The 16,613-nt window shown below is 46.8% G+C and overlaps 1 protein-coding gene across 5 annotated transcripts in view; it reads right to left on the bottom strand.

The window, feature by feature from the left end:
• RPS6KL1 (ribosomal protein S6 kinase like 1) overlaps positions 1-16,613 on the bottom strand; it is a 139,597-nt gene that overhangs the window by 81,859 nt on the left and 41,125 nt on the right. For all 5 annotated transcript variants that reach the window (XM_033953178.1, XM_033953177.1, XM_033953176.1 and 2 more), the window contains exons 5-6: positions 13,962-14,009; positions 5,061-5,193 (exon numbers count right to left, since the gene is read on the bottom strand). In XM_033953178.1, the coding sequence (XP_033809069.1) occupies positions 5,061-5,193; positions 13,962-14,009 (181 nt within the window). The remainder of the gene's footprint in view (positions 1-5,060; positions 5,194-13,961; positions 14,010-16,613) is intronic.

Raw genomic sequence — 16,613 nt, 5'->3', positions numbered from 1 at the left:
ACCTGGCAGTCGCAAGGGAGGCCGCAGCCTCCCCGCCCCTCCCCCCCCTGTAAGAAGCCTACAACATCTTGGGGAGACACCAGAGAACCCCTGAGAGAAGAGGGACCCGAACATGACAATCTCACAATGGGGACCTGGAAGAAGAAACCACCAGACCCTTCCTGAGACCAGCCCTCAGGAAGGCCAGAACAGGCGCCACCAATGGGGCAAAGGATCCACGTGAACTGCTGCACACCAGGCCGAAAAGCACCTCTAGGCCTTTGTGGAGACTGACCCCATCGAATTCCTGTTGCCATGAAGAAACGTGACAATGACAGCAGAAGAGAAGCCCCTAGCCCTCAAGGCCGCGCATACTGCCCCAGGTCGCAAGACCAAGCCGTCTGGAACTAGAAGGGCTATTGGGACCTGCGTGAGCAATCTCTGATGGCAAGGAAGACACAGACCCCTCAACTGCACCAGGTCTGCGTACAAGGACAGCTGGGCCAGTTTGGGGCCACTAGGAACCCCGGACCTGCATGAGATGCCACCCAGCGCAGAACGCGCCCTATCATAGGCCACAGGGAAAAGCCATACAGAAGTTCCCCATCAGCCCATGGTTGAACCAGAGCGCCGAACTCTGCTCTGCCGACCTCCCTTCGGTGGATGAAGAACCTGTCTGCCTTCTGGTTCCCCAAGGACACTATCAGATCGAAGGCGGGGTGACCCCTCTGAAGAAACATGGCTTCGAACTTTAGCCTGGACAGGGACCATTCTCCCGGGTCCAGAATCTGACAACTGAGGAAGTCTTACCAGCACATCGTCCACCCCTGCCACAGGAGTGGAAGACAAGGCCATCAGACGCTTCTCCGCCTAGGCAACGAGCACCCAAGCCTCTAGGCTCAGCAGGGGATTCCTCATGCCCCTCTGACAAGATGACATAGGCAACCACAGGCGCAATATCTGAGAATACGCAGAGAATCCCTTGAAATCGCAACAGGCCAGACAGACCATACACATCTCCAGCTGATTGAACAACCATCTGCTTTTCAACGCAGTCCACCAACAGTGGACCGGCACAGACCGGCAAACTGCTCCCCAACCAGAGAGACTCGCATCCGTCGCCAGGGGCACCCAGTCCAAGACGCGCAGAGTGAGCTCTCTGTACAGAGAAACCAGGATCAACCACAACACCATACAGCTGCGAGTTGTTGCCAACTTCACCCCAGCACATCCCGCTGAGGAATCCACTGGGTAAGAAGGGACAACTGAAGAGAATGGATGTGAGCCCTTGCCCACAGATCCCAACTATGGTCGCCATCAATAGACCCAATACCTGCAGATACTGGCAGGCTGTCGGGGCTGGAGCCACTAACATATGCCGACTGCACTCCGAAGCTTGATCGTCCTGGAGTCCGTCAGAAACACTTGGTTCCTTCCCACTTGGCACCAGACCCCCATGTACTCCAAGTCCTGCGGCAGCTCGAAGTGAAACTTTGTGAGATGGATCACCCAGCCGAGACTGTCTAGCAGTCACCACTTGGTGAACCACCAAGGGCCTTCCACCAAAGAGGGAGCTCTGATCAGCCAGCTGTCAAGGTACTGATGGACTTGCACCCCCAGCAAGCACAGATGGATAGCCACCACCACCATGATTGTGCTAAATGATCTTGGTGCTGACACCAACCCGATGGGCAGCGCTGCAACCTGGAAGTGCCTCCTGAGAACATGCAACCTCAGAAACCTCCAATGATCCGGAAAACCCCCCCAAAAAATCGAGATATGGAAGTACACTTTCGAGAAGTCCAAGGAAGCCAAAAACTTCCTGGGCGCCACTGCTGCCACCACTGAATGCACCGTTTTCAGCCGGAAACGTGGAACTCATAGGACAGTGTTCATTGCCTTCAGGTCCATAATTGGTCAGCAATCTTCAGAGTTCTTTCATTGGCATGATGAAGTAAATGACGTATCTCCCAGTGCCCCAGTTTCCCTTTGGGACAGGCTCTATAGCTGCCTGATCCAGCAACCTGTGCGCCGTGGCTCACACCTGGCTGGCCCTGTCCGGAATTCCCACAGGAGAGGACAAGAAGAATTCCAGCAGAGGCCAGAAAAATTGTAGTCAAAGACCTTTCCTGAGCACAACGAGGACTCACTGGGCCGAGATTACCATTTGCCATTCCGGAAGAAAGGCCAAAAGCAACCCCCCAAATTGCCCCCCCCCCCCTCGCCAGAGACCTGGTGGCATATTTTTCTCTAGGAAGGGGCAGAAGGCCGGAAGTAGAAAAACTGTGAGCACGCTGCACCTCCAAAGCCAGGACTAGAAGGAGCTCCGAAATGCTGTCCCGCCACCGGGGGTCCAGTGAACACCAGCAGGGATGAAAATCTGACCATCCCACACCCCTGGTCGGACGAGGTCTAGAGCCCGGGATCACCTCAGGCTACAGACCTGAACACTGGCCATAGATCATCCAAACCTTGGCCAAACAGGAGCGAACACAGAAAAGGAACCTGCTCATTGAGCCCTCAGCTGAAGTAGCACCCAACCACTGGTGAATCCAAGTCATTCGCCGAGTGGAGCCTGAAGAAGCTCCGAGCTTAGTTCAAGATGCTGCAGAGTGCTTCGGGCAAAAAAAATCAGACATTCCCAGGCCACACAGAAATGGCCGCCGCAGCTCATTCTCCCACTGTAGCGAAAACAGAACGACGCTGGAGATTAAAATGCAATTGTCAGTCCTGAACATCCTGCAGGATAATCCCTCCATCTGAGGAAAAGGAGGTACGCTTAGCGACCTGAGTCACAGCTGAATCCATTGTCAGCGGGACCAGTCTCTAGTTGAAGTCCAATGTAATGGGATACAACTTTGCCAAGTCCAAAGATAAGGAAACCCTCCATGGACTCCCAGACTTCTAACAGCACTTCCGCCAAAACCGTATTGCAGCAAGGAGGCAAACAGCGGAGGCATAGAACTCTGAACTGTACATTCTGTCGGAACCGCATGGTCCGAAACCAGGTTCCATGTTCACAGTAGCCCAAAAATAAAGACGGGCAGGTGGCTAGTCTGGCGATCCGTAAGGTCTCGGAACCCATTGGTCTGGGTATCACCCAGATCCGCTAAGTTAGCCACCTCTGCTAATTCCGCCGAAGAAACAGGCGACAGCAACAGCACAGACACCGAAGCAGAAGCAAGGACGGGAACAAGCCGCCTGTTTTCTGGTACTCCAGTAAAGGAACAATCATCATGCTGGCATCCAAAAATGGAACAGACTGTTGTACTGGAGTCTGAGTGGGAGAAACAGGCAAAGCCCCTTTTACTCCTGGGTTGTTTTGGGTTTTTTTTACAGTAATATACAGTCAGAGCCCCAAAATCTAGTGAAAAACAGGCACTGGTGGCCAGAACCACTCTGTGCATCTCAGATCTCACAGGACTGAGGAGACTTTTTCCAGAAAATGCGCTTGCGTTTCGCAAAAATGCCATCCGTGCCCAGTTTAGGCACCCTGGATGCAGTAATCATGACTTTGGTGGAATTAAAGGGCATTAGGGCCTCTCAGGAAGAGGGGAACGTGGGATCTGCTCACGTCTCACCCCCCCTCATGGCCCGCGGTGCACGGAATAAACGGCCGCGAATCCAGCCGCCATCCACTGCATCTAAGGCATGAATCCATGCCATCCTGTCCTGAGATGGCCATCTGTGAAGTTTGGAGCAAAAACGAAGCTTCTAAGACCAAAAAATATACTTTTAAAAACTTCTGCAGCCTAGTCTGTATCCCCAAAATGGTAAAGACAGATCAAGATGAAGGTGCCTTCAAGTTGATAGTGAGTAAAATGTCAGTTTGCAACATTATTGGATTGGGTTTGATCAAGCACTGACTGGAAAGGGATCACAAGTGGTGTCCCACAGGGGTCAGTGCTGGGACCGCTGCTGTTCAATATATTCATTAATGACCTAGAAACAGGGACGAAGTGCAAAGTTATAAAATTTGCAGATGACACAAAACTCTCCAGTAGGGTTAGAACTGTTGAGGAATGTAAAGAACTACAAAGAGACCTGAACAAACTGAGTAACTGGGCAAAAAAATGGCAGATGAACTTCAATGTAGAAAAATGTAAAGTCTTACACATAGGGAAAGGGAACCCGATGTATAGCTATACGATGGGAGGGATGGTACTGGGGGAAGGCAACCTAGAAAAGGACTTGGGTGTATTGGTGGATATAACAATGAAGCCGACGGCATAATTCGCAGCGGCTTCAAAGAAGGCGAACAGAATGTTGGGCATTATCAAAAAAGGTATCACGACCAGAACGAAAGAAGTTATCCTGCCACTGTATCGGGCGATGGTGTGTCCACATCTGGAGTACTGCATCCAATACTGGTCGCCGTACCTTAAGAAGGATATGGCGATATTTGAGAGGGTCCAGAGAAGAGCAACAAGGATGATAAAAGGTATGGAAAACCTTTCATATGCTGAAAGGCTAGAGAAGCTGGGGTTCTTTTCCCTGGAAAAGTGGAGACTTAGAGGGGACATGATAGAGACTTATAAGATCATGAAAGGCAAAGAGAAGGTGGAGAGGGACAGATTCTTTAGACTAGCGGGGACAACAAAAACAAGAGGGCATTCAGAAAAATTGAAAGGAGACAAATTCAGAACGAATGCTAGGTTCTTCTTCACTCAGAGGGTGGTGGACACCTGAAATGTGCTTCCAGAAGAGGTGATAGGACAGAGTACGATATTGGGTTTCAAAAAGGGATTGGATGATTTCCTGAAGGAGAAGGGGATTGAAGGGTATAGATAGAGGGTTACTATACAGGATATTAAATGATTAGGGAATAAAAGGTTTAGGTAAAAGATCACTTACAGGTCATGGACCTGGGGGGCCGCCACAGGAGCGGACTGCTGGGCACGATGGACCCCTGGTCTGACCCGGCAGAGGCCATGCTTATGTTCTTATATAAAAAAGATGACTATTATGAAACCACTTTTCCAAGATTGCATCAAACAACTGCCCACCGTCCTCTCTATGATGCCAGGCGTGACATTTGTGTTACCATGTTTTTCTCAAGTCCCCTTCTTGCATTCTCTCACCTTCCACATGCTCTAACTGCAGGATGATGGCATCCTCACTGGTGTAATAGCACAGCAGAGTCACCATGAATGGCACACCCTGTGGAATAATGGTCTGTTGCTTTCGCCGCTCCAGGTGTGATTTAGGAAGACTCTGTGAAGGGAACAGAACAAAAAAAAAATTCCAAACAAAAGCTAACTTCAAACTGAGCATGTGGAGAAAGTGACAGGACAGGAGACTCTGCCAATGCACCTCATTCCTGCCCTGCAGCACCTCCTGCAATTCCAGCACTCAGATCCCTGACACAAATCTGCCAGAGCCTACGAGAACCTACCCCCACTCTGGCATAGGGATCAGCCCTTACTTCTGGCTCTTTTTTACAGTTTCATAAGCAATATTGTGGAAAAGTTGTCAGAAAAGGTTTGCAGATGATAGAAGGTGTGGATAACAAGAGAAGAGATTTAGCAAATCTTAAGAACTGTCTACAACTCGGCAGCTTAGATTTAATGCTTAAGAAATGCATGGTCAGGCATTTGGCCTGGAAAACTCAAGGGAGCAAAACATTATAGGCCAGAGGTAAAGCACTTCTGTGCATTAAAGAAGAGCCAGGCGCTAGACAGATAGAAAAGGCAAGGACAAAAGCCAGAAAGATGCTTGGGAGTATACAGAGAGGAATGAATGGTAGGAAAAAGGAGGTAAGATTCTGGTGAGACTTCACTTAGGCCCCTTTTTATCAAGCCGTGTTCCCACTGCTGCAGGAAATGCTCCGATGCTCATTCAATTCCTATGAACATCGGAGCATATACCTTGCCGGCCCGCAATAAAACACTTGCTAAAACTGGGCCTTAGAATACTGTGTACAGCCCACCTTCAAAAAGATAAACAGGATGGAAATGGTCCAGAGGAAGGTCAGTGGTCTTTGTAATAAAGTCTAAAAAGACAAGACAGACAAACAGGATGGCTATATCAAAAACATGGGTTTTCAATGGGGACAGACTTAAAGATGCTCCGGACTACTGTGGTATCAGGTTATGATTTACTCTATAAAAATTAAATTGAAGAACCTCAACAATTGTTGAGATTCACTCAATAAATTTACTGAATGATATTAAATTATAATTTGGAGGAAAAAGATCTCAGAGACCAACAACAGACACAATTATTCATCTGTCAACTTATACAGGTCAAGTTCTCTTTCATCCTTCAATAAACCTCCAGGTTTATATTTCCAGCATGTTACATGTATAAAAAGGACAACGGACTGGTTGACATGAAAAGGCAAAACCACCTTTGGAAGAAAGGAGGGAACCGGCAGCAGCACGATCTGCTCCCTAGAGAGCTCCAGGAAGAGAGACCTACACGAAAAGGCCTGCAGTTTGGAAACACATCTCGTGGAAGTAATGGCCATCAGAAACAGTGCCTTAAGAGTAAGATCCTTCAACGTGCAGGAGCCGAGAGGCTCAAAAGGAGGACAAATGAGCACAGAAAGAACCAGATTGAGATCCCAGGCTGGAACCGAAGGACAAACTGGAGACCGGAGCAATTTTGTCACTCTCACGGTTTCAGCAAAGGCAGATCTTGTTTGACGAACTTGCTACACTTCTTCGAGGGAGTAAACAGGCAGATAGACAAGGGCAACCCGGTTGACATTGTATATCTGGATTTTCAGAAGGCGTTCGACAAGGTTACACATGAACGACTACTTAGGAAAATTGCGAGCCATGGAATTGAGGGTGAAATACTCACAAGGATTAAAAACTGGCTGGAGCATAGGAAACAGAGAGTGGGGTAAATGGACAATACTTGGATTGGAAGAGCGTCACCAATGGGGTGCTGCAGGGCTCGATGCTTGGACCTGTGCTCATCAACATCTTATAAATGATCTGGACATTGGTACGACGAGTGAGGTGATTAAATTTGCAGACGATACAAAGTTATTCAGAGTAGTGAAGAAACATGGGGATTGCAAAGATCTGCAACGTGACATAATCAAGCTCGAGAAATGGGCATTGACATGGCAAATGAGGTTCAACGTGAATAAGTGTAAAGTGATGCATGTAGGTAACAAAAATCTCATGCACGAATACAGGATGTCTTGGGCGGTACTTGGAGAGACCTCTCAGGAAAGAGACTTGGGAGTTCTGATTGACAAGTCGATGAAGCCGTCCATGCAATGTGCGGCAGCAGTGAAAAGGGCACACAGAATGTTAGGAATGATTAAGAAGGGGATCACTGACAGATCGGAGAAGGTTATCATGCCACTGTACCAGGCCATGGTGCGTCCTCACCTGGAGTACTGCATCCAGCACTGGTCGCCATACATGAAGAAGGACACGTTACTACTCGAAAGGGTCCAGAGAAGAGCAATTAAAATGGTTAAGGGGCTGGAGGAGTTGCCATACAGTGAGAGATTGGAGAAACTGGGCCTCTTCTCCCTTGAAAAGAGGAGACTAAGAGGGGACATGATTGAAACATTAAAAATACTGAAGGGAATAGATTTAGCAGATAAAGACAGATTGTTCACCCTCTCCAAGGTAGGGAGAACGAGAGGGCACTCTCTAAAGTTGAAAGGGGATAGATTCTGTACAAACGTAAGGAAGTTCTTCTTCACCCAGAGAGTGGTGGAAAACTGGAATGCTCTTCCGGAGGCTGTGATAGGGGAAAACACCCTCCAGGAATTCAAGACAAAGTTGGTCAAGTTCCTGCTAAACTGGAACGTACGCAGGTGAGGCTGGACTCATTTGGAGCACTGGTCTTTGACCTGGGGGTTGCCGCTTGAGCGGACTGCTGGCACAATGGACCACTGGTCTGACCCAGCAGTGGCAACTCTTATGTTTTTAAATCATATCCAGAGAACAGGCCAAATGCCGACCCTGCAACATACTATGAAAAGAAGACAAAGCTGCAATCTGAACCCTAAGGAAGGACCAGGCAAGGCCCTGCTCCAGGCCATTCTGAAAAAATTCCAAGATGTGAGGCAAAGATGCACGAAGGGGAACCATGCCATGTGCAGAACACCACTCCTCAAAAAGACGCCAAATGCACACATAAGCCTGAGAGGTGGAAAGTCTCCGAGAACCCAAGAGGGTGAAGATCACCTTATTCTAATACAGTGGCGTACCAAGGGGGGGGGGGGGTGCGGTCCGCCCCGGGTGCAGCCTTAGGGGAAGGTGCACAGCCAGCCCGGTCCCTATCGCACTCTCTCCCTCCTTACTGTCGCCCTCCTTCGTGGCACTTTCAATCCCCCCCCCAGGCCTGGTCCGGTCCGACAAACCTCCATGCCCTGTGGCCGGCAGTCTAAACTGCCTTCTGACAGCAGCCGCAGTGTTGTAGTTGCATATGGGTGCCGTAAAGTTCATCTCTGACGCAACCGGAAGTTGCATCAGAAACGACCTTTACGGCAGCCATATGCAACTACAGCACTGCAGCTGCGGTAAGAAGACAGTTTAGACCGCTGGCCACAGGGCAGGGAGGTTTGTCGGACCAGACCGGGGAGGGGGTGGTGAAAGTGCCACGAAGGTAAGGGGCAGGGAGGGAGAAAGGGAAGAAAGGTGGGGTGGAGAGAAAAAGGCGCTGAAGGGAAATGGGTAAAACAGAGGGGGGAGAAGGACGCTGAAAGCACATGGGAAAGACAGAGGGGGAGAAGGATGCTGAAGGGAAATGGGGAAGACAGAGGGGGAGAAGGACGCTGAAAGCACATGGGGAAGACAGAGGGGAAGAAGGACGCTGAAAGCACATGGGGAAGACAGAGGGGGAGAAGACGCTGAAGAGAAATGGGGAACAGAGAGTGGGGAGAAGATGCTGGAAGGGAAGAAGACATAGATGCCAGACTATGGGGGGGGGGGGAGAGGAGGGAAGAAGATGGGTGCCAGACCAATTTGGAAGGGGGGAGAAAGGGAGAGGCACAGTAACAGAACAAATGGAAGACACAGAGAGAAGAGAGACAGTGGATGGAAGGAATTGAATGAGAAGATGAGGAAAGCAGAAACCAGACAACAAAGGTAGAAAAAAAATTCTATTTCATTTTCTTTTTTTTTTTTTTTTGCTTCAGGATAAAGTAGTATATTAGTTGTGTTGATAAAAATTTATAAACAAAGCCCTGCCTGCTGAACATCTCTTTCTCCAGTTCAGCAGCCAGAACTTTGATTTATAAGGAAGGAATAAGCTAAATATTGCAGTACTGAGGCTTGTATGGATGCTGCGGGGACAGTGACGGGGCGGTGAAGGGAATGACAGTGACAGAGCAGTGAAGGGGACGGAACAGTGACGGAGATAGAGTTTTTCCCCGTGTGATTCTCTAGTGCTCACGTCAAAAGCTTCCCTCTGACTCAGCTTCCTGTTTCTGCTTTTGACTGAGCACCGCGTTGCCGTTCTGAAGTTCTGTTGATGCCGGGGGTAGAAGTAGGCCTGTTGCCGATCTTAAGCGTCATTGCGGGGGGCGTTGCCGATCTTGTTGCCAAAATCGGAAAGGTGAAGAAGGGAGAAAGATGGGCCTGAGGTGGATAGAGAGATTGAGAGAAGGGGGCAGATGATGGAAGTGGGGAGAAAGGGGATAGAGAAGAGGGCAGATGATGGAAGTGGAGAGAAGGGGGAGGGAGAAGGGGCAGATGATGGAAGTGGGGAGAAGGGAGAGCAAATGCTGAATGGAAGTGGAGAAAGAGAACATATACTGGATGGAAGGAGGGTTAAAGAAAAAGGACATATGCTGGATGGGGAAGAAGATAGAGTTAGTGAGATAGTGGAGGGGTGAAGGAAAGGGGTGGGTAGACATAGTGAAAAGAGGGAAACTGAGGACTGCATAGTAAGAAAGAATTTAATTTAGACGGAGGCAGAAAATAAAGAAGGAAGACCAGAGAAGGGAAGAGAGAGAGAGATGCCAGAGAACGGGGAAGGAGACAGAGATATCAGATCTGAGCGGAGGAAATGAGAAGAGAGAGATGCTAAAAACCACAGGGGGGAGGGAAAAAGAGATGAAAGGAGAAAGATGCCAGACCATGAGAGAACAGAGGGAAGATGATGGATGCCAGACCAAAGGGGGGGGTGTCTAGAGGAGAGATGGCAGGGGGAGACAGACAGTTTCTGGAAGGGGCAGACAGTGGATGGAACAGGCAGATGCTGGACTGAAGAGACAGGGCAGACGCTGGAAGGAAAAGAGTGAAAATAAGATAAAAGCAGAAACCAGAGACAACAAAAGGTAGAAAAAAATCATTTTATTTCTATTTTGTCATTAGAATATATCAGATTTGAAATATATATCCTGCTAGAGACATAACTGGGGACTGCAAAGCCCAGGCAGTGCTTCTTTAGCTTCTAGCTGGCTTAGGGCTCTCTCGGACTAAGGGGCAGTTGCCCTAGTTGCACTCCCCTAACACTATTCCTGTCATATGTGACTGCAGTATTCTGTTAGCATGATATTTCTGTGTAGCATTCTATAATAATTTGGCTTGTTCAGTTTTCTTGATAGTAGAGGGGATATATGTGAAGGGGAGGGGAGACAGGGGTTTTGTTGGTCCTTGCTCTGTATATTTATATTTATAAAATGACAATTATACAGAATATTGTTTCTTTTTATACTTTAATAAAATATGTTCAATATAAAATCATAACTGAGACTTGTGCGGATGGGATCAGATGGTTTGCAGGGACTGAGTTTGCAGAGATGGGGCAGAAATGTGTTTTTAAAATTTCAGTCTTAGTAGCTTGCCGGTCCACAAAATAATCTTTTATTTCTGCCGGTCCACGGGTGTAAACAGGTTGAAAAACACTGCTCTAGAGCAGAGTCGGCAGCTGTGCTGAGGTGCAGGAAGGTCCCCCGATGACTCGTCTGTCGGCTTTGCTCCGGAAGAAGTAAGTTATGTCAGAGGGGGTGGACCCGGCAGACGCAGTCATCGCAGGTCCTTGCCACAACTCCCTGCATCTGCTGGATCAACCCCCTCCTACGTAAGTTACTTCTTCCGGAAAAGTCTGGAGTCATTGCGGGACCTTCCAGCACGTGGCTGCCGACTCTGCTCCAGAGCTAGTACGTCGGAGTGGGGTGGACCTGCAGGCGGCAGCTACAGTCATCGCGAGAAAGGAGCAGGACTGCTGGAATGAAAGAGTGGTGCAGGGAGAGAAAGGGGGCAGGGTGGTATAGAAGGGTAGTGCTGATGGAATTGATGCAAAGGGAAAGGGGAGAGAGACATAAGGGGGAAGGATACTGGATGGAATTGGATCGGAGGGAAAGAAAGGGGGCAGATGCTGATTGAAAAGGGGTGGATGGAGAGAGAAAGGGCAGACATTGGATGGTAGTGTGGCAGCTAGAGGGGGAGCCTATGCTGGATGGAAGTGCAGATGGGAGAGATAAGGGAGCAAATGCAGGAAGGAAATGGGAGGAGAGAAAGAGGGGAGCAGACGATGGAAGTGGACAGAGAGAGGAGAAGATACTAGATGGAAGGGGTAGAGAAAGAGGGTACATGACAGAAGGAGGGGATAAATAAAATGAGGGCATATGATGGGGGAAAAGGATTGAGTTAGGGAAATACTGGAGGGGGTGAGGGAAAGAGGTGGCGAGCTGTAGGTAGACAGTAAAAAAGGAAATTGATGAGATTGATGCAGAAAATAAATTGAAAAGGAAAATGAGGGAAGAAAGGGATTGCAGAAGAGAGGTGTTGGATAGGGAAGGAAAGGAGAGAGATGCCAGACCAATGGGGGTGAAAGGAGAGATGGAAGGGGAAGGCAAACAGTTTCTGGAAGGGGCATAGAAGGAGAGAAGATGCCATATAGGAAGGGGCAGAGAGATAGCAGACAGTGGATGGAAGGAAGACAGTAACAAGAAGATGAGAAAAGCAGAAACCAGAGAAGACAAAGGTAGAAAAAAATTTTCTATTTATTTATTGCTTTAGGAGACACGTGTCACTGTTTCTGTTGTGTTGCATTGTATGCAGAGTCCAGCTTCTTGCTGGTTCAATTTAACCTTTGTCTATGTATTTCTATTTTATCCCCCCTTTTTCAAAACTGTGGAGCGTTTTTTAGCGCCAGCCATGGTGGTAGCAGCTCTGATGATCAGAATTCTATGAGCGTCAGAGCTGTTACCACTGTGGCTAAAATCCACACTACAGTTTTGTAAAAGGGGGAGGGGTTAGTTTGTGATGACATATTCCATACTAGGCGAAGGTGTTTTCTGTGTTCTGTGTGTTCGAAAGACATAGTTTTCTGTTAGGATTGACGGTGTAGGATTGATCTGTACTAGTCTGGCTTGTTTAGTTTTACAATGGGTGTATTGATGTTGTACTGCTCACTGCAGTATGTAAGATGCTGCCTTTTCCTAGGTACTCATGTGTGACGTGTGGCTTGTTACTAAAAATCATGTTTTTCATACAGATGGGGGGTGCCAAAAAATGATGGGCCCCAGGTGTCACATATGCTAGGTACACCACTGTTTGAATATCCTTTCTTATTTAGGCGTTCCCTTTCAAGAGCCAAGCCATAAGACAAAAGGGACCCGGATCAAACATAGGAATTGGACCCTGAGTCAGAAGGTCAGGTGAGAGGGGCAGACAAAGAGGATCTGCCATGAAAGATGAACCAGATCTGCGTACCACGGGTGCCTGGGCCAGTCCAGAGCCACCAGAATCATGTAGCCTGCATGCCAGGCAATGTGAAGAACTCTGCCCACCAGAGGCTACAGAGGAAATACATACAGCAGGCCGTCCATTGACCAAGCCTGCACCAGAGCATTCAGCCCCTTGGCCTGGTAACCCCTGCGCTGATTGAAGAACCTCGACGCTTTGGTATTGACACTCATAGCCTTGAGGTCCATGACTGGCTGACTTCATGACTGAACAATCAACTCAAAGGCTTCAGCCTGAGACACCACATGCCGAGATCCAGCACATGATGACTTGAGGAAATCTGCCTGGACATTGTCCATTCCTGCTATATGGGAAGCCGAGATGTCCAGAAGGTGAGTCTCTGCCCATTCCATGAGAAGAGTTGCCTCCTGCACTACCAGAGGAATCTTGGTTCCCCCCAATGACTGACATAAGCCACCGCCATGGCATTGTCTTAGAGAACCTAAACTGAATTGCCCTCCAGCAACAACTGGAAAGCTACTAACACCAACTGAATTGCTCTGGCCTCCAGAACATTGATCAATCAGGAAGCCTCCACTTGTGACCAGCTGCCCTGAGCCGAGTGACCAAGACACTGGGTTCCCCAACCGAGGAGACTGGCATCCCTATAAAGCACTGTCCACTGGGGCTGATCCAGACTTATTCCCTGAACCAAACTGGAGGTTCTTTCACCAAAGAAAGAGAACTTGACCCATACAAGTCGACAGATGAATAATTATATCTGATATGGGTCTCTAAGGTCTCTTTCCTCCAAATTACATTTGACAGACTTAAAAATCTCAATATGTAGACTTTGGAGGAAATGCGGGAGAGGGGAGATATAATAGAGACATTTAAATATCTATGTGGTATAAATGCGCATGAGTCGAGTCTCTTTGATTTGAAAGGAAGCTCTGGAATGAGAGGGCATAGGATGAAGTTAAGAGGTGATAGGCTCAGGAGTCATCTAAGGAAAGGATGATAGATGCTTGGAACAGTCTCCCGGAAGAGGTGGTGGAGACAGAGACTGTGTCTGAGTGCATGAGAGCATGGGCCAGGCACGTGGGATCTCTTAGGGAAAGAAGGAGATAGTGGATGGGCCTGCTGTTTCTATGGTTCTCTGTTTCTGCATAGATTTTCAGAGCCTCTAGTATATTTCAGTGATATTTTGCATTGTGCCTGACCTCAGTGGTTGCCACGCAGCTTGGTAAAGGACACATGGATATTTGGGCCTCTTTCAGAAAGAAGTAGCTATGAATGCAGAAGTATCAGAGGGTGGGAGCTGTTTTCAGAACCGTAACAACTTGACTCATCTTTGACTAACTGTCTCACCTTTAGGATGAACGTTGCACCTGTTCGTGGATCCTGGACTAATTGCACCTACAACAATGAGGAAAATGAAGGTCAGTGTGGAGCTGAACACTTTAAAAATCCTCAATCAGGTACTTTTGATATAAGTTAAGATGCTTCTGAAAGCTGCACAGCTCATACACTTTTGAGATGTATTAAGATGATCATAAGATTTGCCAAACTGGGTCAGATCTAGCTCAGTATTCTGCTCCCAGCAGTGGCCAATCCAGCTCACAAGTACCTGACAGAATCCCAAATCATAGCAAGATGCCAAGCTACCAATCCCAAGGACAGATGAGGCTCCTCTCATGTCTATCTTAAGAGTAGATCAGGGGCATTTCCTCCACTATTTATTGAGTGAAAAAATATTTCTCCTGTTCGTTTTAAATATGCCACTGTATAATTTTATGGAGTGTCCTCTATTTTTTGTGCTTTTAGAATGAGTAAACGATTTATGTTTACCCATTATCAGTGCTACCATTTAGGCCCCTTTTACAAAGCCACGATAGTAATTCTCCCGCAGCTAATGATGCATTTGCCGCAGGGGAATCGCTACTACAACATTGCAAAAGGGCCCTTAGTGACTGCTGAAGGCTGCACACTTTATAGTTATGAAATGTATTAAGATGGCTCTATCAGTGGTACCACCTAGTGGTTGGTGAAGGTAGTACAGATCAAGGGACACTGTCTTACTGTTCTTGCTGCTTGTGAAGATTCCTGATTGGCTTCCTGGTTGAATATGATGTCGGTGTGTAAAGCTGATTTTAGTTTATTATTTACTAATCTGTCTTTTCTTCTATATATAAGAACATGCTATACTGGGTCAGACCAATGGTCCATCTAGTCCAGTATCCCGTTTTCACAGTGGCCAATCCAGGTCACAACCCAAAAAGTAGCAACATTCCATGCTACCAATCCAGAGCAAGCAGTGGCTTCCCCCATGTCTTTCTCAATAACAGACTATGGACTTTTCCTCCAGGAACTCATCCAAACCTTTCTTAAAACCAGCTATGCTATCCACTCTTACCACAACTTCTGGCAACGTGTTCCAGAGTTTAACTATTCTCTGAATGAAAAAATATTTCCTCCTATTGGTTTTAAAAGTATTTCCCTGTAACTTCGAGTGTCCCCTAGTCTGTATTTTTTGACAGAGTAAAAAAAACAATCCACTTGTACCTGTTCTACACAGACTTTTTCTATTCAGTTGGATGGCTCTGATATGGTTCAGATTTACTAGCACTGTTGCCTGCAATTTTTAATTTCAGTTTATTTCTTTTTTGCTTTTTCTTTTTGAGAAGTAGCTAATTTTATTTTATGTTTTATAAATTATGTAAACCACTCTGTTATTGTATAAGGAAGGGCAGTACATTAAATAAAATAAACCATAAACTATTCTCCCCTCAGCTGTCTTTTTTCCAAGCTGAATAACTGTAACCTCTTTAATCTTTCCTCATACAAAAGGAATTCCATCTCTTTTATCATCTTGGTCACTCTTCTTTGAACCTTTTCTAATTCCACTATATCTTTTTTGAGACAGAAAACGGAGAATAGGTTTAAATGGTCAGTAATGGAGAAGGGTAAATAGTGGAGTTTGTCCAACAATATATACAGGACGAAGAGAGAACAAAATAATCTCACCAAACAATAATAAGAACAACTTTATCCTTATATACCGCCAGACCATGTCAGTTCTAGGCGGTTTACAACAAGAGAAACTGAAACAGTCAGCAAATTATGCAGAATCATAATAAGATACATAACAAACAAATGAACAAAACGGTAAAAACTTAGGTTACAAATCTGTCAAATAAAGGCGTTTTTACTAGTTTTCTAAGAGTAGTAAGATGAAACACTTGGGGCTCCTTTTACTAAGGTGTGCTAGTGTTTTTAGCGTGCGCACTAACCCCGCACTACGCACCAAAAATTAACACCGGCTCAATGGAGGCATTAGCGTCTAGCGCGTGCGCTAAAAACGCTAGCGCACCTTAGTAAAAGGAGCCCATGGAATAATTTTACCCAACCAGTCATTCATTTTGGCGGCCTGAAACGCAAGTGTTCTATCAAGAAATTTCTTGAAACGAGAAGATTTTCTAGAGCGTGAGTGGACTGCTGGTTTGACCCAGCAGTGGCAATTCTTATGTTCTTATGATATACAAATAAATGTTGGAAAGATCCAGGAAGAAATGGGAAAAAGGTAAGCTGGAGACATACCAAAGATTGATTTGAACAGGACTCTTGCCTCATTCGGGAACCAGTGTCATTTTTGGTAATAGGGACTGATGTGCTCCTATTTTTTCAAACCGAAAATCAACCGTACTGCTGAATTTTGTATCACTTGTAATCTTTTAAAAGTTTTCTTATAGGCGCCCAGATAAATTATGTTACATTAGTCAAGGAGACTTAATTTAGATGACTGGACTAACAAGCGGAACGATAAAACTGAGAAACATTTTCTAACTAACCAATCTGTGTGTTGCTCCAAGGTGAGGTGCCGATCTAATATCACTCCTAGAATTTAGGATAGTCAAAACCATTCAGATGTCTTTAGTATTGTCATGGGGACTAGCAAGAAAAAATTTGGGGTTTTTTCAGAATGTAATTTTCATTTGAAATCAGTCATCCATAGTTCAATCT

Source organism: Geotrypetes seraphini, chromosome 7 (assembly GCF_902459505.1).
Source record: "Geotrypetes seraphini chromosome 7, aGeoSer1.1, whole genome shotgun sequence".
Taxonomy (NCBI): Eukaryota; Metazoa; Chordata; class Amphibia; order Gymnophiona; family Dermophiidae; genus Geotrypetes; species Geotrypetes seraphini.
The sequence above is the reverse complement of the archived record's forward strand: the minus strand, read 5'-3'. Positions and strand labels throughout refer to the sequence as shown.